The sequence below is a fragment of the Adiantum capillus-veneris genome, chromosome 15 (assembly GCF_014529385.1).
Source record: "Adiantum capillus-veneris isolate H3 chromosome 15, ASM1452938v2, whole genome shotgun sequence".
NCBI lineage: Eukaryota > Viridiplantae > Streptophyta > Polypodiopsida > Polypodiales > Pteridaceae > Adiantum > Adiantum capillus-veneris.
Window position 1 is genome coordinate 58,519,965 of NC_140945.1, and position 26,049 is coordinate 58,546,013.

The 26,049-nt window shown below is 42.1% G+C and overlaps 1 protein-coding gene across 1 annotated transcript; it reads right to left on the reverse strand.

Moving 5' to 3' along the window:
• Nucleotides 1-4,077: 4,077 nt before the first annotated feature.
• LOC147440736 (uncharacterized) lies at nucleotides 4,078-8,887 on the reverse strand. The gene is made up of 6 exons (XM_086483333.1): nucleotides 8,833-8,887; nucleotides 8,232-8,305; nucleotides 8,046-8,086; nucleotides 7,886-7,897; nucleotides 7,452-7,775; nucleotides 4,078-4,415 (listed from the first exon to the last, which is right to left on the reverse strand). The coding sequence occupies exons 1-6, from the start codon at nucleotides 8,885-8,887 to the stop codon at nucleotides 4,352-4,354; spliced, it is 570 nt and encodes a 189-aa protein (XP_086339459.1). The 3' UTR covers nucleotides 4,078-4,351.
• Between the last annotated feature and the right edge of the window lie 17,162 nt (nucleotides 8,888-26,049).

Here is a 26,049-nt window from a genome sequence, read left to right on the forward strand (position 1 = left end):
CAGGATATAAAGAGTTCCAATCTAGAATGAGAATCCTTATTGGATGAGGTTTTTCTGGAAAGCCAATGACCTAGGATATCAAGAGCTCCAATCTGGAATGAGAAAACTGATTGTCCCTTGGAATGACCCTCGGAAATTTTTGAGCTGACTTGAGTTGTTTTGCAAATATGCCGTAATTGCGGACGATTACTTTTTTTCAAGAAGGGGGGATGTCACAAATTGTTGACGTGTCAAGCCACTAAAGAACGGAGCCAACCTGCAGATCCCGACCAAGGAGCTTAAACCCTAAGAAGAAGCAGAAGAAATTTTACTCACTTGCAAAGTCTTGCCGAGTGCCATTGGTCGATACTGCCCATCCGCAGTGTGGGTGGTATCGAAATTTGGGATGGGGATGGACTTCGAGTGTGAATCTCGACTACATAAGATATGTCTACATTCATAAACCTTGACTTGCCTTTCGAGTATATTTCGTGCGAAGTAGTTGAATGACTACGTGTTTGTTTCCCCTTGTAGGAGTATCTTCTTCTACCACAAGGACATAGTGTGGTACTACGAGACAACTATCTCGATGGTACGTCCATTGATTAGGTGTCGCTTAAAGGATTCTGGAAGTAGTGAGGACCTTTCGGGGATTTGCTGACGACCAATCAACGTAAGCGATGATGATACATCCACGAACGCAAACACTAGCGGCCCCTGACTCCCTCTCGAGACTTCATCCCTATCACTACACGTCGCGGCCCATCGCCATCGGTCAACAACGCTTGAATGCCGCCGTTAGTTACACAGGAGTCCACACCCACTCAATAGTCATCTCCGTTTGAAAGCCTCCCTCTGTGCCACTTATCTCCGTGCATTGAAGCTACAGAGAGCGTGGCTATCATTTGAGACCACTCACCATGCTCCACATCAGCTACCGCTTTGTACCTCATCAACTACCGCTTTGTATAAATCTTTAGTGTGAAAACCATTGCCTTCATACTTAGCATGATTGCAAATTTACTCTTGTACTTAGTGCTATATAAAAGAGTGCAGTTTGTTCAATTTGTATGTTGTAAAACAGTGCCACAAACTTTCAAGTGGTCTGCATGTGACCACCACCAAAAGCCATGATAGTGGATTTAGGTGGATGACTTTAATTCCTCTAATACTACTCTCATCGTCTTTTTATTAAAATTTTTGTTTCAGACGTGATTAGGCACTGCAAACGATAGGTTATGGGAAAGGCATACTCTTTTGAAGGATGTAAAATGAGGGCCTTCCTCTTGCTTAGGTATGCATACTCAGATTGTGATGCCCTAATTAAGTGTGCATTCTCTTAGTGGCCTTGGAGGGCTTTGCGACCATAAAAAATAACGTACCTTGCTTTCAACGCTCTCTCTCTCTCTCTCTCTCTCACACACACACACACACACACACAGACACACACACAAGAACACATTCCATATTTGATGGTTATGCTTTCATTCGTAAGTTGAGTGTTAGTTATGCTTATCAAAAAACTAATGGGGTTCCCTCTTCTTAAGTTGCATGATGTCCCTTTTTTTCCATTTGCCACTTTTTATTTCAGAGAACCCTCGCTATTGTGTATCTGAGGTGTCGTGTCCTTGTAAGAGCACAAGTTCCTGTTCTTGATGAGCTCCTAGTCCATTGTCATTAAAAATGCACTCATAATTGGAGGATATATGTACATTCTTCTATCCCCATCTCACAGTACTTCCCTTTGTAGCCCATGCCATCGGGTATGAGATGATGCTTGCATTTCTACGTTTGGCGATAGCGTTATCTGATCCGATCCTTTGTGTAGAAAAAGTTGGACCGGGTTGAAAAAGGAGCGGGTATTAAACTTACAATTCGGCGTTTTAACAGCCAACGTGTCCCGTTCTTTACCCTCTAATTTCTGGAAATATTCCCAAAATACCCCCAATATTTTGTCGAAAATTGCCAAAATGTCCTTCAGATTTTCCAAAATTCTTAAAATACCCCTAGTTGTGAGATCTAATTTCTGCAAATATACGAAAGTTTGTAGCTTTTCATAAGATTCTGATTGTCTATCAATCCAAGATGCTAAAACTAAAATTTGAGTGGGCTATGCAGGCTTTGGAGATGAAGTGCTTCATTAATTTTAGACGTAATTGCCTTTCTAGCGAGGTAATTTGAGACAAATTATATGTGAAGCACTCAAAAACGGATCTTAATTGTCAAAAAGGAATAACAATTAGAATTGTCAAAAAGGAATAACAATTAGAATATCGTGACCAATCCAACCAAATTGTATACAAGGGTATTTTGATAAATTAAACCTTTATTCTGTTGCGATTGGCTACAAGTTTTTTTTCCGAGAAAAAGATTCTTCTATTAGTTATTGAAACTGTCCATAGGGCTACAACCACCTCTTCAAGAGAGGGCTACAACAACCATGGTGGGGAGACTCCCAATGAAAAAACCAACATATGTACAATGGGGCTAAATCAAGAAATGGGGGGAGGGAAAAGCCACATAGGTGGTCGGTAGTGCCATCGGAGAACACCTTGGACCATGGTGTAGAAAGGCCCAGGACGCCAGAGTCTAAGGAAAGCGTCTTTGTGCTCGCATACGGTCGGAGCTGCCCTGTAGTCTCTCAAGCTGTCCTCTGAGTGTGTGGATTAGCTCTAGCCAAAATCAATTGGCTACAAGTTGCTTGGTTAGCTTTTGATGTTTGTGAACTGTCCACGATGTGAATGGCCGAGCCTGATATCATACATACATACATATATAAATCCTCAAAATTGAGGCCATGTGAAGCCAAGCCGTTGAGATGCTCCTTGACAATCTCGATAGACCCATTACAAAGGCTTGCTCTCAACAGGCAAAAAAATATCTTGTTTCAGTAAGTTAGATTTTCCAACAACAATCAAAGATCATTTGAAGTAGCCAGAGCTATTGAATGGGTGGTTATACAACACCTTGAAGCAGCCAAAGCTATTGATAGCTTGGACATGTTGTACCCACTTTAGACATCATGAGTAGAATTGAACAATCTTAAAACAAGCATTTTATGCAAACAGTATGACAAATTACTATAGATAAATTACCATAGATGTATTTAGTTTTAGATCTATGTAATGCCCATACAAAGTAAGCTAAGAACACTTTTAAAAGTCCTAATGTCAATTCCTAAATCATGTTCATAATTTTTATTCTAATATAATCTCTATTAATCATACTTCAATTGTTCTATACAAGATATTTATTGATGCAAAGCCCATTTTTTGGAGATTCTATGACAGCTCGAAGACAAACTTACAAAAATATGGTCATGCTGAAAAAGAAATAATTTTAACTGCTAGATCTTAAATGATCTTTTCAAGAAAAATGTTCAGGTTACTAAATTATTAAGAGGTGCCAATTGCCCATAGAATATGTGAGCTCTGTGAGCCTCTCTTTCACCCATTCCAATTAATTCCACTTCGAATCAAATATGGTGTTGGTCTAATGGTTGACCATCGAGAGTTTTGCATCATTCAAATGGTTTTTCTGGTCTCTCAACCCTAGTTGGCCATGCAAGCACATATAGTGAAGACTCCATATTAGCAAGTATTTGGAGTATGTTAAATGTTACATTCACTATCCAATTAAACAAAATGGACACCTAATATAGCACCCACCTGCTTACAATAAGGACCGGCAACAGTGCAAATTTATTGAGCTAAGCAATGTCAAATCAAAGCACTAAGATGTTCACCACAAAAGACACATACTCATTACAATCATGATGGACAAGAAAAAAGATGTGAAGTTTGTGAAGTTTGTAGGAACAATCCCAAGAGACCAACAAGGTCTTATTCACTAAGTCTTGACCTTAAAGATGTCTATTGGAGAGGGACTTCGGCAGATAACTAATCTACCATGAGAGAGAGAATAATTTTTAATGGTCGCGGGAAACTATTCCAAGAGACCTCAAAGATCTATCTGACGAGAGTTGAAATGGCATAACTAATCTACCACACTTGTGAGAGAGAGAGGTTTCTGAATTGCACTTCCATTTAATTGATAAAACATTGACTTATAAAGAACAAGAACCTTAAGACAAATCTCTATCGATAATTGCACATGTATTAACTCACTAAGAAAAAGACATTCCCTTGTTTCTCTCTTTGACAGAGCACATGGTTCAAAGAAGACTGCTTTACGCGTAGATACTACCATCCACAAAACACCCATGTTGCTTGCGCTTCCATGGGCAGAATCACTAAAATCTCACATTTGCAAAGTGTATTTTATAATGACGACCGACACACTTCTATTGTTGCTGGTTGGAGCAACAATATTTACACTTCTATGGTTGCTGGTTGGAGCAATATTTACACTACTATTGAATAGCACAGGTGCAGGAGGCAAACAAATGTTCCTCTTCATCGGAATCTTCGCAATCACTGAAAAATCACCAAATGGATTAAGCAATGTCCAGTGTCTCATGTAAGCACTCTAAAACAAGAGGGTCAAATAGTGCATGAAATGTTTAGAGGGTTCTTGGTACTCTAAAACAAACCAAAGAGAGAAAATTTCAATGTAGGCCCATTGCACTTCTCTAAGGCTTGATTAATAAAGCCAAAAACAAATGTACCGAGAAGCCCACTTAAAAAAGCAGCCCTTATTTCACTTTAAAAACCATTAAAGTGAAAAACTTATGTCCACACAGAGAGAGAGAGAGAGAGAGAGAGAGAGAGAGAGAGAGAGAGAGAGAGAGAGAGAGAATGGGTGTAAAACTTTGCATCAATATATGCTCCCAACACAACACTTTCTTTAAGTAATGTTGCTCTTCACACGCATGCGCGCGTGTGCACACACAAGACTTTATATACCTTCATAAGGCTTCTAATTTTGAACTCACAAAGTATAAAAGAGGCTAAGAGGGCTTCCTCATAGGCCCACTAAAAAGGCCATGATGGGCCCTTTGTAATTTTTGGCCCCTTCTAAAATGAAAACGAGCCCCATTTGAAGGATGTTGTACGTTCAAACCAATAATGCTCATTCAAAAATTAGAAAGATTTCATGAAAATAAGGCACTTCAACCAGCTATTCCCTTCAAAAAGGTGTTTGTGTATTGTAGGGGGTGGTCAAAGGAGCCCCTACATTTGATGGTAGAAAATTCGGCTTGAGGACCTCTTCACTTTTGAAGGGCCCTCAAGCAACCCTATGGACACAAACCTTCTTTTTTAAAGGCTCCCTAATTATCACCTTTATGGGACCTAAGGGGGTGTCGCAAACTGCTAACGTGTCAAGCCATTGAGAAACGGACCCAACATGTAGATTCCGATCGAGGGGCCTAAACCCTAAGAAGTAGCAAAAGAAGTAGAAGCAACACAAGAAGTTTTACGAACTTGCAAAGTCTTACCGAGTGGCCTATATTTAAAGAGGAATTCCCACCAACTTATGGGACCTCGTCCAATGGGGCCCAAGTGACCTAATGACATTAAAACGACCTAAAGACATAAGACAAAGCTGGATCCACTCACACAAGAATTTTGTGATGATGTGGCAACCTGTACAAAGTTCCCATACGGATTTCTGCAAAATGCGCTGGCAGCCTTTGGGCACCAGTGCTTTTGGGACCGGATGCTTTTGCGTTTGAAGCTTTTCATGTAACTACTTTCCATAGGCCAAGGACCTTTAATATGTGCAAAGGGCACACGTTTCTCAATGAACGAGCAAGCCTATATCAACAAAAAGACTAAACCCTAAACAAAAGAATTAGATATTACTACATCACAATTAAATTTGATATTATGACACACAAGTCTACATCAGCACAAACCCATAATGCAATCTAAGCTCTAAACAAAAGAATTAGGATTAATACAGTAAAATGGTAGGGAAAATGCACCAAAATCTACTTATCAAGGGGTCGCAACTCGGACAAAAACTTCACAAGGTAAAACTTTGAATGTCCACTAACATGTGATGTGAACACATACCTAGATGAGGCTTGCTGCCCAATCACTATTAGCCTTGGTTGTGACCACTATTTTGGATCCTAGTTTTCTTTTGTGTGAGCATACTGCCTAAAGAACATGCCCTCAATATCAAGCTCCTGACTATAGTGTTTTCTCGCACGCAACCACCTCCTCTATTCATGGCACTGGCTTGGGTAGAGTGCTGCTGTCAAAGCAATCAGAACATCTTCGCTGTAATGTGTTGCCATGAATATTGAGGGTAAGAAATCTGAGCTTGCAATGGACTTATAAGCTTTCAGTGGCAATGTTACAGCCTCCAGACCAGAGCTTCTGTAATGGACTCTTAAAAAAATCAGTTGAGACCAAAACCATAAGCTCAGAGGATATCCCAGCAATTACTAATCCACTTTGGGCATCTCTGCTGCAAATTTCACAAGGGAAGTTAAGGAGAAAGGAAAAGATCACCAACAAGGAGGCCAAGCAAGCTAGTGCTTTGCCCATGGACAAAATATTGCCACAATTTGGGCCACTACCCACAATTACGCGAACCTTGAGCTAATAAATGTGTATTCTCCCACGACTCCGACGACCTTGCAAGTTCTATTGCGATCTAAGGAAGCCCAAAAGGGCAACTAACAAACATAAAGACCATCTCTGAGAAATGCATGTTAGTTAAAATACATCCATGACAACAATTAATATACCTTTATAAGGTCAGAATAGTCAGAACTTATGAATTATAAGAGATGATAAAGCACCCACAAAAATACAAAGCAAGGGACGCAAGAAAACAAAGCTAAATCAGTTTATTTGTCACTAGACAAAACTAAATGAAATCAAACCATTATTCACATAAAATGCTTTTAGAACCAAAATAAATTCAAGAACCTTACTTGACTAAAACTTGAAACAAGTACTCAACTTTAAACTAACAACGATAAGACATTAAAAAGACTAAATCCTAGAAATCAGACTCCACACGACAACTTCTAAAAGAAAAAAGTCTTAATTCCTAATGGAGCTCGTCCATTAAATGCTAGAATTGAATACTCCTACGAACCTACCTAGAACTTGACAATATTATGCGACCTTAATTTCGTTGCTTGTCCAAACAGGAAGAATAAGATTATCACCTTTATCACGCATAGCTTGGACAACAACGACATCCCTACTCACGTCATCAATGCCCAAAAGTAGGTGCAGATTTGTGTAGAGTTCATTCATGATCTCAACGTACTCTAAAACCAACGAACTGAGTATCTGTCACCCTCCGATGGGCAAACTCAGCCATGATAAAGGCTAGGAATGCTGAATTGGAGCTCGTCCATTAACCATTCTGAACACAAAGTAAACTGCCTTTCCCAAGGTCTTAAGATGTTGACACTAACAAACCCGATCAGGAACTTTCTAGCTCACATACAACAATTATACTGAACACGCCGAGCTTTTCGAAAAAAGTATTAGGCTCAAATCAACACTTCCATTGTTCAAATGATGAATGAAAACAATAATTACCTCGCTTCAAACTCCTTGACTTGAATAAGCTCCTTCCCAAAGTTGTCGAGCCACTTTATGGACCTCTTCTCGGTGCGATTGCTATCTAACTCTGCAACATCGTTGTAATCCACTGTAATTAGACATTCCTCCTCTGAGGAAGGTGAAACATATGGTCTCTGTGGCGGTAACCGCTTTAAGCTGCCCTTAAATGGGTACCCGAGTTTCAAGCACGAGAAGCCATTCAAGGGTTTAACATCTCCAGATAAGAGCGGAGTCTTGGGGGACGAGGGCGGGCTGTCCTTCGAAAGATTGGGTGTCATAATTGGAGAATCATACTCCCACCTGGAATCATCAAGGGGTTCAACTTTAGACAACACTGCCGCGGAAAACATGGAAGGCGATGTGTACTGTACAGGAAGAGCTTCTTAAGCTGAAAAATGACATGCAGGAACCTGTTAATAATACTTCATTTCACGCAATGCTTCGCGCTGCTCTGTCTGCTCAATGCAGAGACAATGGAGAAATGGTCTTTAAAAGAAAGAACACGTTTGCTCTCATGCCTTTCCGATCCTCACCACCAGAATCCTTGTGTTGATGATGATGGTTAAGCACTATTTCAGCCTGCGTAATCTGATCGACACCACCATTGGCAGCTGTAAAAGAGAAGCATGCTTTAGACGATCCAAGAACTGTGTGGGTGTGTGCGCGTGCGTGCAAACTTCAATTTGGGCTTTGTACTGTGTTTAAGCATGTGGGCAGCAGGAAGGAAGAAGGTTAGAGCAAGGGAGGCATACTTACATACTCACCTCGAAGGAGAGTGCGGTCAAGCGGTTGTGCAGGCGACAAAAGACTCAGAGAAGCACGTGGTGGAGCTAATGCTCCGACGCTCAAGTCAAAAGCCCCGCCTCAAAGCCACGCTCGCCCCCCTGCTGCATGTTCCCGCCCGCCTCATACGCCCCACCACACGCCACGTGTGCCCCTGGGACCCACAGAGAGCCATGGAGAAAGAGAGCCTCCACGTGTCTGCAGGGGACCCACAGAGAGAGACTCGGAGTCTACAAAGTTTTTTAAACGGTGCGTGCTTGCCTTTTATTACTGTAAAAGACCTCTAGGCTCGATGCTAAATAGCTAGAAGGTTTTAATAGTATTTAGAATTTAAAAGGCTCTAGAATAGCTCCTAAAAGTTCTAGCAGGCAGAACCTAGAAGGTTCTTAACCTCCTTGGAGCTAAGTCGCGCTGGGGGAGTGGGGTTAGGATAGCGCTGCTATTACCAGGTCGCACCCCACCGGTAAAGTAAGTGCTGGGATTATCGTATTCCCACTAACGCGTCTTGAAAACCATGGGGTAAGCGAAATCTTTGAGGATTTTACTTGCGCAGCCGGTACTCCCTCTTGCTCACCTGCAAATGGCAGTTGTCCTTCGTTGCCCACCTCCTCCCGCTTCTTCTGCACCATATTTGGCTTGCCTTACGCTGCATGAAGTTCTCCATGAACCTTGCAGAAGATTCAGGGCTACTATTTCACACATTACGAGAGTGCATGGATCATGGGCATGAGGATCATTACAAATACAGGGCTGCCTCTCCTCGTACAAATGCAAACACACTTGTCAATGCAGCAGCTTGGAGAAATGGGGACCTGTAGAACTCGAAGAAGCTAGGCACTTTAAGTATGGTTTTTCCCCACTCGCCTGCATTGCGTTTTGAACCACACACACACACACACACACACATAGAGAGAGAGAGAGAGAGAGAGAGAGAGAGAGAGTAGGATCATTCAAAACTTGATTGTTTGCCAGGATTGAAGATTGTTGTGGGTTGTCCAGCATCATCACAGTAAGCTGGGAGGGCTAGGATTAGTTGACAGGACTCAACGTTGTTGTGGGTTGTTTCAAGTAGCGGCTCACTTGAAGAGAACAATAAAAGCTTCAAGAAAATCAACCGACGGGACAATAAACAAAGGTGAGTCCGCTCATTTGGATACATGCTCTTGCCACATTTTCTCGTAATGGAAATTTGTGATTGTTCTTTCCTTGCTGTTTGCATACCTAATGGTTTACGCTAGGTCTATTCTTGCAAATGCTGATGATAGCCTTCGTCTACGCTACCATTTTCATTTGTCTGCATCGTGGATGTATGTTTCATCATCCTCAGCTTCAAGAGTGCATTGATTCTCCAATGTGAAATGGTTGCATAGAATATTCTTCATGCTTGCGATGAACAAACATCAAAACACTTGTTGTTGCACTTTATTATTTTTTAGGTACATCATATCGTTCCAAAACCCATTCTCCTTTCGTGCTGGCTTTGGGACATCACCTTTGCATAGGCCTACTAGTGGTGCATTTCAAGATCTGTATAACCAACCCATGTTGCAACGAGCTATGCCCACCCCGGCCCCGCATAACACAATGCCCGTGGACTTGAATTTAATATCTCAACCTTACCAAAAAGGCATGGTGGATAGTTTGTCTTCTGCTAGTCTAGCAAGTGCATGTTGTAACATTTAATGGCCTAGTAACTTGTGTGTAGTAGAAAATAGCATGAACATAGTGAGCATTTCATTAGAATAGATTCCTAACGAGAATAACAAGAGTGCTTGGGTGGAGAGAGCAACAAAAAACATAACACCTAGTTAGATAGCATGAACAATACTTCAAAAGAGAGAGAAATTAAGCTATTGACAACAATTGAGGACCTGATTTGCATGGAGCCGGTCCCCCCTCCAAAAGGCTTTGTATTACGGTTTCTCCCATCATGAGAGACATTATAGCCATGAAAGCAGTATGGGAATCCTGGGGACAACCAACCATTAGACAAACTGGAATAAAATTGCAACTAGGAAAGACCATTAGGGCTGCTTGAAAAAGTGATAGTCAGTTCCTGTGGGATTGAATATCAACACACTTTTGCCATAGTAGACTTTGGGAAAAAACTCAACTAGGAAATCATATTGGGAAGACCTTTCATGCGACAGGTACAGCTTATCCAAGATTGGAAAAACAATTATCTGTACTTGAAGCAAGTGGGATCTATAACAAGGGTCAATCTAAAAAATCACACTTATAGAGATGTCTTGAAAACACCCATACAAGAGTTTGATTCAATCTCTTTGATTGAAACTAAGCTTCCATCCGGGTTAAACAAAGACACTCCTATTTGGATGTGTGGAGCCTCAGAAAGCACCTGTCAAACATGTTTGTGAAGGCTGTATTTTGGGTAAGATGCAGCGTTCTAAATTTCCAAAGGATGGTTCAGTCAGGGCCACATGCAGGTTGCAGCTTGTGCATAGTGATGTTTGTGGGCCCATGCAAACTCCGTCCTTGGGCAATTACCTGTACTTCATGACTTTCATTGATGATTACTCCAGGCATGCATGGGTATTTCCGCTTAAAGCGAAGTAAGTTCCAATGAGGCAAATGTATAGCCTATGGGGGTTTCTGAAAATGTTTTAGATCAGCCTATTACTGATGCAGATGTACATGATGTACTTGATGAGGAAAGGGCTGAAAATGAGCAGGCTAGAGGCATGCCAAAATGGCTGGTGCACACTTTGCGTGACAGTAAATTGGATGCACCTTTGTCTAGTCGTACTCGTTCAGGCTCTCGCCATGCATCTTATGCATCAGATTGTTATGCTTTGGCTGTGTCTAGTTTACATGATGTTGAGGAGCCTCTGACTTTTGATGAAGCACAGAATTCAAAAAATTGGATGGCTGCCATGCAATCAGAATATGATGCACTTATAGAAAATGACACATGGACTTTATGTGATTTGCCTCCTGGCAAAAAGGCCATTGGTACGAAGTGGGTTTACAAGTTGAAACCCAAACCGGATGGTGAGATCGATCGCCATAAGGCTCAACTTGTTGCAAAGGGTTATGCACAGCAAAAAGGCATAGATTATGAAGAGACTTTTGCTCCCACTTGTCGTATGACTACTGTGCGTTTCCTATGTGCATTGGCAGCTCATTTTGGTTGGGATGTACATCAATCAGACATTGTTACTGCTTTCTTGAATGGTGACATATTTGAGGAAGTTTATGTAACGCAGCCTTGCGGTTTTGTCATAAAAGGACAAGAGGACAAAGTGTGCAAATGTAACAAGGCTTTGTATGGGTTGAAGCAATCTCCTCGTGCTTGGTATGAGAAAGGTGACACTCATTTGGTCAAACAAGGCTTTCGTAACAGTCCAACAGAAAGCACATTGTATGTAAAGCGTGAGGGTGATGTATTTCTCATCGTGGTTCTTTATGTTGATGATTTGCTGATCACTGGACCAAATGAGAGACATATTGCTGAATTTAAGGCTGATTTGAATGCTACTTTCAAGATGAAAGATTTGGGGCTGTTGCATCATTACTTGGGTATACAGTTTAAGCAGTGTGATGGTGGTATTGCCTTGTGTCAGAAAAGTTACATAGAGACATTGCTATGTAAGTTTGGACTTGAGGATTGCAAACCTATTGCCACTCCCATGGAAACAGGTTTGAAGTTGAGTCTACATGATGCTGGCGATCCTGCTGATGTCACTCTTTACCAAACTGCTGTTGGATGACTCATTTATGTATGCAACACGAGGCCAGATATTCAGTTTGCAGTCTCATAGGTCAGCAGATTTATGCATAGCCCAGGGTCTAAGCATTGGCAGGCTGTCAGGAGGATTTTCCGCTACCTTAGTGGCACTTTACATCTTGGCTTGTTTTATCCCAAGGGGGGTCATTGCCGCCAGACTTACATGCTTTTTCGGACTCAGATTGGGCTGGTTGTTTTGACACGAGAGTGTCCACAAGTGGTTTTTGTTTCATGCTTGGCAGTTCATGTATATCATGGTTGAGCAAGAAGCAACCTACTGTGGCCACTTCGAGTTGTGAGGCTGAGTACAGGGCAGTCTTCACAGCTACGGTTGAGTGTGTATGGCTCAGACGCCTTATGGCTGATTTGGGTGTTGGACAAGACACTGCCAACACTATCTACACTGACAGTCAGAGCACATTGGCAGTTGCGAGGAACCCAGTTTTTCATGCTCGCACAAAGCACATTGAGGTGCATTACCACTATGTCAGGGAGAGGCTCTCAGCAGTAGAGATCAGCTTGGCTTATGTGCCAACACAGGACAACCTTGCAGATCTTTTCACAAAGGCATTGTCTCGTGAGAAGCTTGAAGCTTTCCGCAAAGCTTTGGGCTTACTCCCCTTTGTGGACTGATCATTTCCTCAGGGCATGGCACTTCCCTTTACTCATGTGCCAGCTCTTGTTCACGGCATCACTCGAGGGGGGATTTGTTACCATATACATGTGGTAGTGATGTGTGTGAACACACTAGGACCGCCAGGGCATTTTTTCCCTCTTTAGGAGGTTTTTTCCCCCGTGCATTGTATATACGTCCATCACTCTAGGGCTATCTATCTTTCCATTGCACACGAAGTTATACACTCTCTATTGTGTGCCTTGAGCTTCCTTCGTCTTCTCCAAGCTGTGTGTGTTTCTCTGCAACCCTAATTCCAACATGAATCTCCATGCAGCTCTATGGGCTTATCAAGTTTCATTCAAAACAACTTTAAATGCTACACCCTTTAACCTTGTTTATGGTCTTGATGACATACTGCCAATAGAATTTCTATTGCCGACATTAAGGGTAGCTAAGGATAATGAGTGGACTGGACATGAATTGTCAAAAAGACGTGAAGATTTAGAAAAGCTAGATGAGCAAAGGCTAATTGCCGTAGCTCACATCTATGCTCAAAAGCGGAAACAAAAACAGTTTTTTGATTCCCATCTAATAACAAAAATCTTCAAGAAAGGGGACTTAGTTTAATCTATTTCCTTAAGCAACACATTTCCAAGTTTAAGAAAAAGGGAAACGAACCGTTTATCATTGAAGATGTATCTCCAAGTGGAGCAGCAAAGTTTTCCACCCTAGATGGCTAAGCAATGGCTAATTGGATTAGTGGATGCCGTTTAAAGAAATACAATTTGCCGCTAACCAATGAATTGCTAGAAAGAATGCATGTAGCCAAGCAAAGGAGGATTAAACGACAGCGGGTTATTGATGAAGCCCAAGAGAAAGCTCGACTTCGGGTACTCAAACGAAAAGCTGCTCTCAGGAATTAACAAATACGGATTCCTATCAACACTCTGGAAATAGATGATCGACAATGGGAATTGCCTAAAGATGCAGTTTCAACAGATGATGAATGGTTAGACAGAATGGACCTCCACATCAAAGTACAACTCAACAATCATAACACAAATGCTTTGGTTGACATAGGAGCTAGAGTAAATGCAGTCAGTTATTCCACGTACAAGAAAGCAACGAGTCAAGAATTGATAGTAAGAATAACGAAAATAAAAGGATGCAACAACAACCCAACACCAACATTGGGAGTAGTCAACTTGAACGTGATAGCACATGGATGTTCATGTCCTCATCAGTTTGTATGCTCACCAGATGAACACATGAATGAGACAATGATTCTTGGAATTCCCTGGATGCAGACATACAAGGCAGTACCAGATTGGGATACAAATCAGCTCAAGCTATCACCTAAAGGCGAGCAACTCATTGTTCCAATTGCACCACGCAAGGAGGAATGGAAAGGGAGTAATCATTAGAGCAAACCACGAAGCAATCAATCTTATCCATCCTCTCGACAAGCAAATGCTACAAGTAGCATGCAAGGAGTCAGACAAATTTGGGTACCAAAAGCACAGCTTAAGGACAAGCCGATTCAAATCTGGGTGCCCAAAACAACGCCGACAAAACCAAAGAAGGTTCCAAGGGTCAAAACACAGAGACGAGCATCTCCGAGCAAGGGACGTAACTTGAAATGGATTTGGCAAAAAAAGGAGCACTTATTTTCTCCACAAACCGTAAAACCAATCAAGCAATGGAGAGTTAAGTCTCAGAAGACTCCACCACACCATTCCACACCAAGTACACCAACCTACCAATGGCCAGAAAAAGCTCGACAACAGTCAAAATTGCTACCAACAGCTCAAGCAATCAATGTGCTGAAGCATCCTGATGGTACAATCAAACAGAGAGTACACAAGCTACAAGATTTTCTCCTTGGAAGACAACAACAACAAACCTCGACATCAGAAACCCTTGAGTTAATTACTCAAGACTCAGCTCGTGCACATCATATTGGTTTGAACTGCATTGATCTTCAATGCATGGTAGAGCTAACGACGTCTATGCATAAGACACGATTGTTCAACCTATGCACACAGCCGTCCCGGAGTACGCCATCTAGGAGGGGTGGAAGGGCACTAAGTAATTAAGGGCAATGTTTGAAGAGAGAGAAAAAAGTTCGATGTTAACGTGTGATTTTTTGTAAAATTACTTAATAATGCCCTTATAATTCATCATCAAAGGAAAATTCACTGATAATATCTTCCTGATGAGTGTAAATAGTGTATATACTATCAGAAAATCATCAAAAAATTGTCCGTTTTTGTTATTTTTCATCATTTTTCTTGATAAGAAGACTTAAAAATAGATTAAAAAAAAAAAAACAATAAAGCTGTGTTTTTCAATGGATTTTCTTAATTATTGGATTTTTACTTTGCTTTTTTAGCGTATTTTGTTATTTTATTTGATTGTTTTAATAAACATGTCAAAAATTAGTAATAAATAGCAAAGGAGCTCAGATGGAAAAACAAAAGATACGGTGGTGATCAGAAAGACAAGGTGGATAAGCACAAAAAATTTCAATGAAATCGAAAGATGAAAGCGGGAAGCCTAAATTAAGCGGCCAGACCTACTTTTGCAAAATTCTTGCAGAGTGAGCTACAGGAATCCGATCGGGGAAATTTTTGAGTCTAACATGGATTTCACGGCCTAGTAGGACTAACGGGGGAATCTGGGAAAAAATGGTTCCGGAAGTCTGGGTATAGATATCCCAGGTAGGCTAAAACCACCTCATTTCCACTTGTTACCTTTGCAGAGAGAGCTTTTCGACCTCTTTCACGCGTACTTTCAGCAATCCACAGTTGCCCGTTTTCAGCGCCGTCTCACACGAGACGTGAGGGATAAGTTCTTTACTCATCAATGATCCATTTTGTACGGCCGGTAGCTAGTCTAAACCCCTAGAAAAAACCCTAGAATCCGAGCAGTGCACGAAGACCTACGACCAAAAACTGACCATAGCGGCTTGTTAGCTCGACCAAATCAGATGGCATTTGAACTGTAGCTTGCCCGAACATAATAGAACCGTTCTATATCATCAGTTGACCATTCGACAGGGGTCGACGGGGTCCCCAATAGAAAAACTAGGTTTTTGGCAGATGCCAGAATTTGGTTCTGACTCCATAGACAGCTTGCCTACGAGGTCTATATACAATGTATATGATTGGTTTCGTGAAATCAATCAAGCAAATCCCTCGAAAAGTAGAAAATGGCTCGAAGGCTACAAAGCGTCAAATTCGACATACGAGGTCAAACTGACTCCAAATGAGCCAGAATTGGATGAGTTGCTTCATGGCTATGTTGCGGACAAGTTCAAAGCCTCACAAGTGACAAACCAACTCAATACGCAGTGTAGTCACAAAAATCGGTGATTTCAGAGTTGACAAAGCACAAAGTGATGTCTACAAGACCAAACTTGACCAAATTCAATTTAGGACTTGTTTTAGGTGTATAGAATGTGTTTAGGTCAAAATTTTTAAGTTTTGCAAGAAATTTGTGACTGCTATAAATAATCGCGATCATTTACTTTTGCACTATTTTTTCTTGGAAATTGTATCATCACCTCACCTATCATGTGTACACACCTATTACATGCCAAAAATCAAGTGTGAGCCAAAATGAGCACCTATAACTTGGAAAATTGCCAAAAAACGCAAAGAAGTCTTTGCAAGTCACTTTTTGAGTTATGGACCACAATTCTTGATCCAAATCACCTCATATCACATACACAGGGTCTATACAATGCCTAAAATCAATTTGTACCAAAAAATATTGTTTTTGGTAGAAAAGTTAATAATCGCGATTATTTACTTTCTAGCCAAAATGGGGAAATTTTGCTATTTTGCCATCATACATCCAAAGTACATGATGTGTTAAGCCCACTAACCAAGTTTGAACCAATTTGGAGCTCAAAATCTCAAATTTCCTTTATATCTACTGTTTTAGAGACATAAAGCCAAAACCTGGTACCATTTTCACCCTATGCATCCAAATGAGCCCATATTTCACTCAGAGCATGTATTTGGTATATACTTCAAGCCTATGATGTCAAGTTTGTAAAAAGTTGGAGAAATTACTCAGCCGTAAATAATCGCGATTATTTACTTTGGTTGCAAATTTTTGTTTGGACTTTAAAATTTTGTTCCTTACATGTTTTTATGCATCTATGCTTGTTCAAAAATTGATTTGAAGCAAATTGGACCAAAATAGTCAGCATTTCAGACTAAAGGACAATTCGAAGAAAAATCCATCAAGTCTGCTAACTTTGACACTCTATTCACTGAACAGGAGCCATGCAAGCAGCAGAGAGGGCCAAGAAGAAGCTCAACCAGAAAGAAAAGTTGCAAGAACTACTAGTATACCAAACTGGACCCAGATTCAGTCAAAACCGCCAAGGCAACCTATCTTTCAAAAGAACATCTTGAAGAGCATCACACCACAGTGTTCACTGGCAGATTTAAGAGCAAGGAGGGACATCAAGTAGAGTTGCAACTCCTACCAAAAGAAGTGTATGATGTCCCCGCAAAGCCCGACACCAAAGAAGGCAACCAACGGCTAGGAATCAGAGATTTTTACGAATAAGAGCCGCGTGGAGTGGACTTCCAAAAAGCTTACGAACGTTTGTTCACAATCAAGGAAGATGGAATTGCGCAGATTTCTGACCCACAAGGGAATAAAGTTGAAGTAGTGATCACCAAGGAAATAATGGCAGAAGCACTCAGACTGCCCACAGAAGGAATGACAATGAGGGCAAGGGATAGAAAGACGATTGGAACTTTCACAAAAGAAACCGCCACGGCCACCTTTGCAGCCCTTATTCACAAACAGGTTGAAGAACCAGCCAGGTTATACCACCAACACTTCCATTTCTTTGCTAAGAGGCCACCAAGGTATACAACGCCAAACCATGCGGTTGCCACCACCTTCACACAAGTCCCAAGTCAACAACCAGGCAACCGGTTGACCATGCACAATATGTCTTGACCACTTTGAAAGGAATAAAGAAAGAAGGAAAGATCACATACCTAGGTGCACCAGAGGTGTTGACAAGAATTGCATACCATGCCATCGGCATGGCTGACAACCTACCACCTGCCCCTTATCAAAACACTTGGATAGTGTCAGCTCAACCATCTCCTTGAGCTACAAGATCTACCAAGAGATCCTACAAGTCTGATGAAGAATCGGCTGAGAGCTCGCCAGGATGGCACAGCAGTGATAGCTCGGATAATGAACAAAAAAGAGCACGACAGGAGGAAATGAAGAGAAAAGCCGCGGCAGCACACCAAGAAGAGCCTGTGCAAAAGCAAGCCCGATTTGAAAGAGAGAAACACTCATACCAACGCAGCCGCCAAGCACAAGGAAAGGACCCGGAAAAGTGGATGCCTAGTGGGCTTAAGGGACCAAGAACCAAGCATCACACCAAGAAGCAGTGAAGATCCCATGGAATCCTTAGAAAAGATATACCAAGAAGCAGAAGCTTTGAAGCTAAAGGAAGCCCAAGAAGCGACGAGAGAAGCAAAAGAGGCGGCAGAACATCAAGAACAAGTAGAGGAAGCCACTGCACAAGGAGAAGCGCAACATGCCCAAGGTGATGTGTCTCCCCGCATCTCTTCTCCTGTCTCTGAACACCAAGATCACCCAATGCAGAGGAAGCCACTGCACAAGGAGAACCACAACAAATGAGCCAACAAAAGAAACATAACTTGAACAAAAAAAAGCAGCTGAATCTACACAAGAACCTGAACAGGAAAAAGCAGCTGAATCTACACAAGAATCTGAACGGCAAGAAACAACGGAAACAACACAAGAGTAGCAAAAAGAAAAAAAAGCACGAGACAGAAAAGGTAGCCAAACCTGCACTAGAAGAGGACACCACAAAATTTGAGTACACAAGAGAAAAAGAGGCCGAGGAAACACCCTCTACCTCAACACAGAAAGATAAGGCTGAGATACCACCCTCTACCTTAACGAAGACTGATTAGCAGCCACAAGGGCAACAACAGCAACCAGCAGCCATGACACAGCTAGTGGTAAAAGAATCTACAGAAACATCAAGACAACTAACACAAAGCGAAGATTGGCAATCAAATGATGAAGTCATCCTGCAAGTGAACGAATATGCTAAGCAAAAGCAGGAGATGACAGAAAGACTTCGCTCAGCAGCACTTGGCTGTAGCACATGGGCCAAAGAGTTAGAGATGGTGATTGACGCACTCCAAGGGGAGCTGGATGACAGACTCAATGTCATCACCGATCTACGAAGGCAAGTGCAAGAGTTGAGAGCAGAAGCTGAACAACATCAGCTCGCAAGAGATAAGCAACATAAAGAAATGGAGGAACTGGGTGAGTTGCTCACAAAACTGTCAGATGCATGCAAAGCAAAGGATGATCAGCTGACGGAAGTTACAAATGAACTTCTATCTACAACCCTATCAGCTCAAAAGATCCAGGTACAATTAGATGTGGCCAATGCTTCCCTACAGTACTCAAAACAAAGAATCAATGATCAGGCGATATTCTTGCGGAAAATACAAGAAAATCCAGCCGTTGCCTCGATCAAGGGAGCAGACGAGGTCTACAAGGTGTTAAAAAAGAAAAATAAAGACCTCGAAGTGGAGCTGAAATTAGAGCAGTCTCAGCGCAGAGACTTGGCATTGATGCGGGTTCAAAGAGAAGATGAGCTACTGAAGGAGATAGCTGAACTCAAAAGAGTTAATCAGCTACTAGGAGAGGGAAGGACAGAAACGCAAGAAGAGGCAAGCACTTCGGAGCAACCTCAAATAGAAATCCCCTAAGTCTCATTCGTTGACATGGAGACACAACCAACAGTAGAGCTAAGTGGCGAGGAGGAGTTTCAAGTACCAATTACAGAAGTAGATACACTGCCCGTGGTCCAGCTCTCAAAGGCTGAAGAAAATGCACTGAAAGAAAATATTATGCAAGAGGTAGATGAGCAGTGGAAGACAACAATGGATTGGGAGCTGAGAGTACCTCATTCCGTCAATGTTACACAACTCACTCCCAATCAAATAAATGCGCAATGGCACCAACAATCCCTGCCCTACCCTTTGATTAAAGTTGAGTTGCTGCAAGTAAAAGAAAGGCTTTACACCGACATGCAAGTCGATGACATAGATAAAGACCACCCAAAGTGGAGGTTGAGCTGGCTAAACAAGAATCCCAAGTACTTAATTCTGTTCACAAGAGAACCTGCGGCCCTGCAAAAGGATCCTACCTTCTGTCCTATACCAAGAGTAAGGACCTGGATAGCACATGAGGCACTACTAAAGAAGCGGCCAACTTGGCTGAATTACCCCAGATTACCTGCTCTAGAAAAGAGACAGCCGACTGAAGAATACATGGTGAAAACCATAAAGGGCACCATGTCATTCTTTAAAAGTCTATCAGATTTGTCATGTGCTATTTATACAAAATCTACCGAATGATGCTCACCTTCATCGAAGTGTTCAATGAGCCATAGCAAGCAGGTGCCCCTTGGATGTCATTCCTCGAGGGTAACAAAGGGTTGTGCTATGATCTCAGTGGCCAACCTTCCAAAGAAGTCCTCTATGGCTTCTAAGCCCTGTGTATGTTTCTACCTTCTCACAATATGCTGGCATTTGAGGAAGCGTTCTACACGGGATTCTTCACTTGGCAAACCAAGATATTTGCGCCAGTGATCCACAACCTAATCTCAAGGTTTGTAGGCTTGTCAGCAGTGGAGTTGAAAAACGGAGTAGATATGCAGTTCTTGCAAGTGCAAGATAAGGAAGGGAAAATTACATATCAAAAGGCTCTAACAGTGCTTAAAGACCGCCTCGCCAGCCGCCAGCCTGAAGACTACTTCAGCCCATAAAGCTGTGTGAAGGGATGACATAGGCGAGGAGGGGGGGAATGTTAGCAGCAAGTTAACACAGATACCATGGATACTAGTTTTCGGAGTTCTCATTGTAAAAACACTTATTATTTTGATAAATCAAGAATATTGTAACTCCTATTTTCTCGGATAAACCTTATAATTGATGAGCCGGGGCTACAAGCTTCCAGATTGTATCAACCTGTCATTACCCATCTTTGGTAGAACTCCCAGATTATTAATTTTGACCACCAAAAACCTTGGCTAAGGTATAAAAGCCAATTTTTGTACGTTATTATTAAGTTTTGGATAATGAAATACACAACGTGAGCTAACGGTGCTCACCTCTCTCCTTCTCGCGCTTTCTACTCCCTCACCGATTGTCACATTGCAGTCGCGTTTGTTGCATTGCAACCGCAGGTAAGAGCTCTACACATTGACGTAAGCACATCACAGTAACTCGTGGCTTTTGGCGTTACCGATGTACGGCCTAATTTCATCATAACTAGGAATTCACACTTTCAAATAAAAAAATAAGCATGCGCAAGATATTGGGGCATCATTGCTAAGCATTTAGATGCATTCTGGGTCGAAAACTACTAGGTCAAAAATCCACTTCTGTTAATAATCGCGGTTTTGGCACTTGGCCTAAAGTGGGATTTGAGACCATAAGCATGTGTGCTTAGGTCTTATAAACATGTCCTAGAAGTTCCGTTACATTTGGATGTCGTTTGATGCTGCAACGGATGTGATTTGTTTGCCAATGAGCGATTGGCTTTTGGTGATTTCTGTCACTTGAGTGTAGCATGAGTTAGATGCGAGTTGTTATTTGTTTTTCAAGAGATTGACACCCTCTTGTAGGCTCTATGCACTAGTCGAGTTAGCTTCATCCCATGGATTGACAATTTAATCATTGTTCTCGCTAATACTGCAATAAGATAGGATAGTGAGGTTAGACACGCGTCCCACAAACTTCTTGAGCTTGGATGACCTCTTCCATGCGGTATAGGATTTCCTATGGCCTCTTCATTTTGATGGTTCAAAAGTTGCACCATCACTTTCTTCAGAAGATGAAGAATTTGAGGAAGATGGAGAAGAGGGTGACCTCTTTTTGCCTTTTTCTTGCCTTGATCTTCTTTGTATGCACCATCGCTTTCATAAGAAGAAGAGGATGAAGAAGATGGAGAAGAGGGTGTCCTCTTTCTCGCCTTTCTCTTCTCTTGCTTATTGTCAGCCCTCTTTGAATTATGGTGTGGAGAAGTGTGCGATGGTCTTCTCCGTTTTGGAGGTGATGGAGAGCATTTAGCCCGTCGTCTTTGTGGAGCCATCTCCACCGAGGTGGCAGGAGACTCACTTCTTTCTCATTCCTTTGGTGGAGGCTCTTGAGTTCTCCTTTGAGAAGGAGATGCGTCATCAAGAAGCAAAATTCTGAGCCCTTCGTATGTATCCTCTTCTTCTTCCCGGATCGGAGAGAGACCTCTTTTGGGAGTCTCACAAGGAGACTTTCTAGGTACTCTCTTGTCATGGTGGGGAACTTGGAGCATCCCATGAGCAGGAAGCTGCTGTTGCACTTCACTTTGGAGGGATGGATTGCCCATGGCTTGTTGAAGCCTAGAAACAAGGTAGTTAACAAGCATATGGGCATCATGAGTAGCTTGCTCATTAGCAAAATTAAAGTTATCAACATTAATTTCACTCTCTTTACTATTGTCAGCCATTCTAACAACTTTTAGGTGTAAAATTTTTAGGTGTACTTTGGCACTTCAAGCCCTAGTTGCTACTCCTCTTTACCCCTTTAGAAAAAGCACTCAAGCTACTGTACCCGTGGCTTGAATACCATTAGTTGCAAGGAATAGAAGAGAGGGTCGTTCAATGCCAAAACAACACTGGCTCTTTTCAAGCTTCTAATAGCTCAATAGTGATTAAGCCATAGGCAAGCCTCGTAGGACTCCACTATTAAGACCATAGCTCTCGACGGTGATGCCCCGTTATCTGCACGAAGGCAGCGCACTGCAAGGCTGAAAAATCCCTATTCTAATTACTCACATGCAATTAATAATACCAACCATTTATAGCTAGCTTGAGGACCTCCATTCTTGAGCAAGAAAAGAGAAACCTTGTGCTCTGATACCTATGTAACATTTAATGGCCTAGTAACTTGTGGGTAGCGGAAAATAGCATGAACATAGTGAGCATTTCATTAGAATAGATTCCTAACGAGAATAACAAGAGTGCTTGGGTGGAGAGAGCAAAAAAAATCATAACACCTAGTTAGATAGCATGAACAATACTTAAAAAGAGAGAGAAATTAAGATATTGACAACACTTGAGGACCGGATTTGCATGGAGCCGGTCCCCCCTCCAAAAGGCTTTGTATTATGGTTTCTCCCATCATGAGAGACATTTTACAATCCAATTCTTTGTGTTCCTTCAATACTAGCTAGTGCAATGAAGATGGAAACTTCAAGCACTAAGCAAAACACTTATTAAACACAGCATCAATTCCCTCATGGTCTCAGACCCAAGACCTCACACACCTTCGAAGATGGTGAGAGCTAGCGGGGTATGAGAGTAGATTGAGAGGATGAAGGAGTAGTCTTACGAGAAAGATGTACATCTCCTCACATAATCACTCACATTAGCGTAGCTTAGCTTAGTAATTAGCATGGTAGAGGAGATGAGCATGCATTGAAGCTTGGATCTTGGTTGGATTTGCATCACAAAGCCAAGAGTTGTCGGTGTAGGCCTCCCTTCTCACAAGCTTGGAGTAGGTGATAAGCTTTCCATTAAAGCTTGAGAAGGAGAGAGAGAGTCTTCTTACTCCACATATGGACTAGTGTGAGTGTGTATGCAACAATGCCTTTGAAAAAATCAGCCCTCTCTCTCTCTCTCTTGGTCGACGACCCCTCTTCCTATTTGCTCATTCTGACACCCCATTGGTCCATGCTAGGCTTAGCAAATGAAATTTAAGCAGCATAAGTGATAGCCTTCTGACATGACCCCCTTTCCCCCTTTGTGAGAGCTTTAGGTAATTATTTAATGCAACTAAACTCTCATTGGACCCCTTTGTCTCTTGGCCAACAGGAATCAGGCAAGCCATTGGGATGCTGAATGCTCATTGGACCCCTTGGGAGACTATCCAATAGTCTTATAGAGAGCTTAATTCTTATTGGTTCTTTTATTAAGTGTTTTTAAATTAATTAAACTAGATTTACTCTAGCCTAATTCTCATTGGTCCACCTCCCAAGGCCATCCAATAGGATTTGAGTACACCTTGTGCGCATCTGGCCTAGGGAGCTGACATCTGTCCCTCATTCCCTTTGTGTAAAGGGAGCTTGTGTGAGTGTGTGTGTGTTTCTCTCTCATCTACTACTTCTAGGGATCTCCCCCTCCCATGTAGGGATGCATGAAGACTTTTTGAGCACACACAAAGCATCCAATTTTCGTAGGCTTTTGACCTTTGGACACAACCTTTGAATTTTGGAACATTAGCATTTTGGAAGTCTTAATGGGTTGAACCTTAGGGTCTTTTAAGCCCATTGTTGCACATTGCTCTTTTGCAGATGCCCCCCCCCTTTGGATCCCTATTTTCCCTCCTTTGGATCCCTACTGTGGCCGGTCTGCTAGCTTAACCAACATTCTAGCTTTTTCTCCACTGGCACTTCCCCATATTAAATGATCAGTTTAACATGAGAAAATCATTTAGTAGACTTAGATATTAGTTATTATGACACATGTTCACATTCACAAGGGACGAGCGGCTACGACAACTTCTGCAAGGCAAGCAGTGCAACCCCACAACACATTACTGCCCACCCATTTCAGGGGGAATATTTCACACGACAACCCACTAGCTCTATCACATGCTATCGTCGATGTTCATCACATGCAAACCACAACAAATGAGTCCCAGAGGATAGAGGATTCTTTGGCCGATGATGTTGTGCCCTCCACGTAGTTGCCCATTGACTCTTGTGTTCCTACTGAAGCGTCCATACCTATTGTTTCTGTGGAGCCCACATCAAATGCACAATCCCAAAAAGGTTGCAAGAGTGGATGAAAGGCCCAAGACAAAGCAACCTCAAAGTCCATAAAAACTCCTAGTGGTGATTCCATTGGGATGTACATGTATAGGTAACTCTCTTGGACTGTAAGAAGAATTATGATGACAAACGCTGCCTAACTGACTTGTATCAGAAGATTAAAACAAATGAGGAGCAATGGATTGATATTGTAGCATTGGGCTCATCGTGAGGTTTAATGGTCGATTGGCAACAAGCCTACAAAAAGTACAAGCCTCTTAATGCTACATATCGGGAAATTAGCAATTGGGAGAGAAACACGCCTTTTGGAAAAGACTCCTACTAGACCATGACACCTGCCGGAGCGAGTTGTTGAAGGGAAATTTTTGCATTGCAATTTCCCTATAGAGCTTTTTGAGCTCATGGATCGATTTTCTGGGACGGACAAAGCAGTCAATCCTTCCACGACTGTTGTGGACACTAGCAACGGTATGTATCCTATGTTACACCATTCTTATTCTTGGGACATATGCTCCAACCCCTCCTACTGATGCAGTGCTATCATATGGTTACAAGAATTCCATGTTGTAGCTCCACTAGTAGCCCTCATGTGGTGGATCCAACAACGGACAATACATCATTTGACAAGACCCCGACAAATGGTGGAGTGGAAAAGAAGACCAAAAACAGGACGCATACCTTCGACGTCAGACTTGTAGAGGCAACTAAGGACCTCATGCGGGGATGGGAGATTGCGGAAGAAGGGAAGAAACAGAGGTATGTTGACGCACAACATACACAACATGAGGAGCTCATAGGTGTTGAGCACAAAAGGTGGAAATCAGCTTTGCAAAGGTGGAAATCAGTCTGCTCTTTACAAAAGATGAAAATCAGCCTACTCTGTGCCATGTACACTTCAGGCATGAGAAGGCACGCTCAACTACTATTCGTGTGGAATATTTCATGAAATTGTAGTTTCGATGACGTTGGCTGACCAGCTCTGGGCGCTGAAACGGTATCATGAGCCATGGAAACAACACATATCCACCATTACCAACAATATATTATCGGAAGGACAAGTCTTGGAAGTTGAATGATGCACCCCTCAAACGGTCTCCTCATTGGCAAAGCTGATACATCCCTGAATTATGCAAAACCCTATGGTCATTACACGACCCTGGCCATCCTACATTCACATCTAGGAAGTGCATGTTTGAATCCACAACTACCTGCATAATCATGTTGTAGTTCCCGTAGAGATTGCGCCAAGGTTCACTTTGCTCGTTCCTAGGCAAATCCATATTGATGTGGGTGCAATCTATGGCTCCACAAAAATTAGGCATTCCCCTCAAAGCTCTAAAGCCGTTCTTCACATTTTGCATTTTTGGCTCTGTAGTTGGCCACTTGATAAGATGTCCACCTCGATGGAGTGTAGGGAACACACAAACTCATGGATGAATGTGGTTACTGTAGACCTTCCACAACCAAAAGCATTAGCCACATGGTAATGTGTGTTCCCAGAGACAAGCACCATCACTAAAATT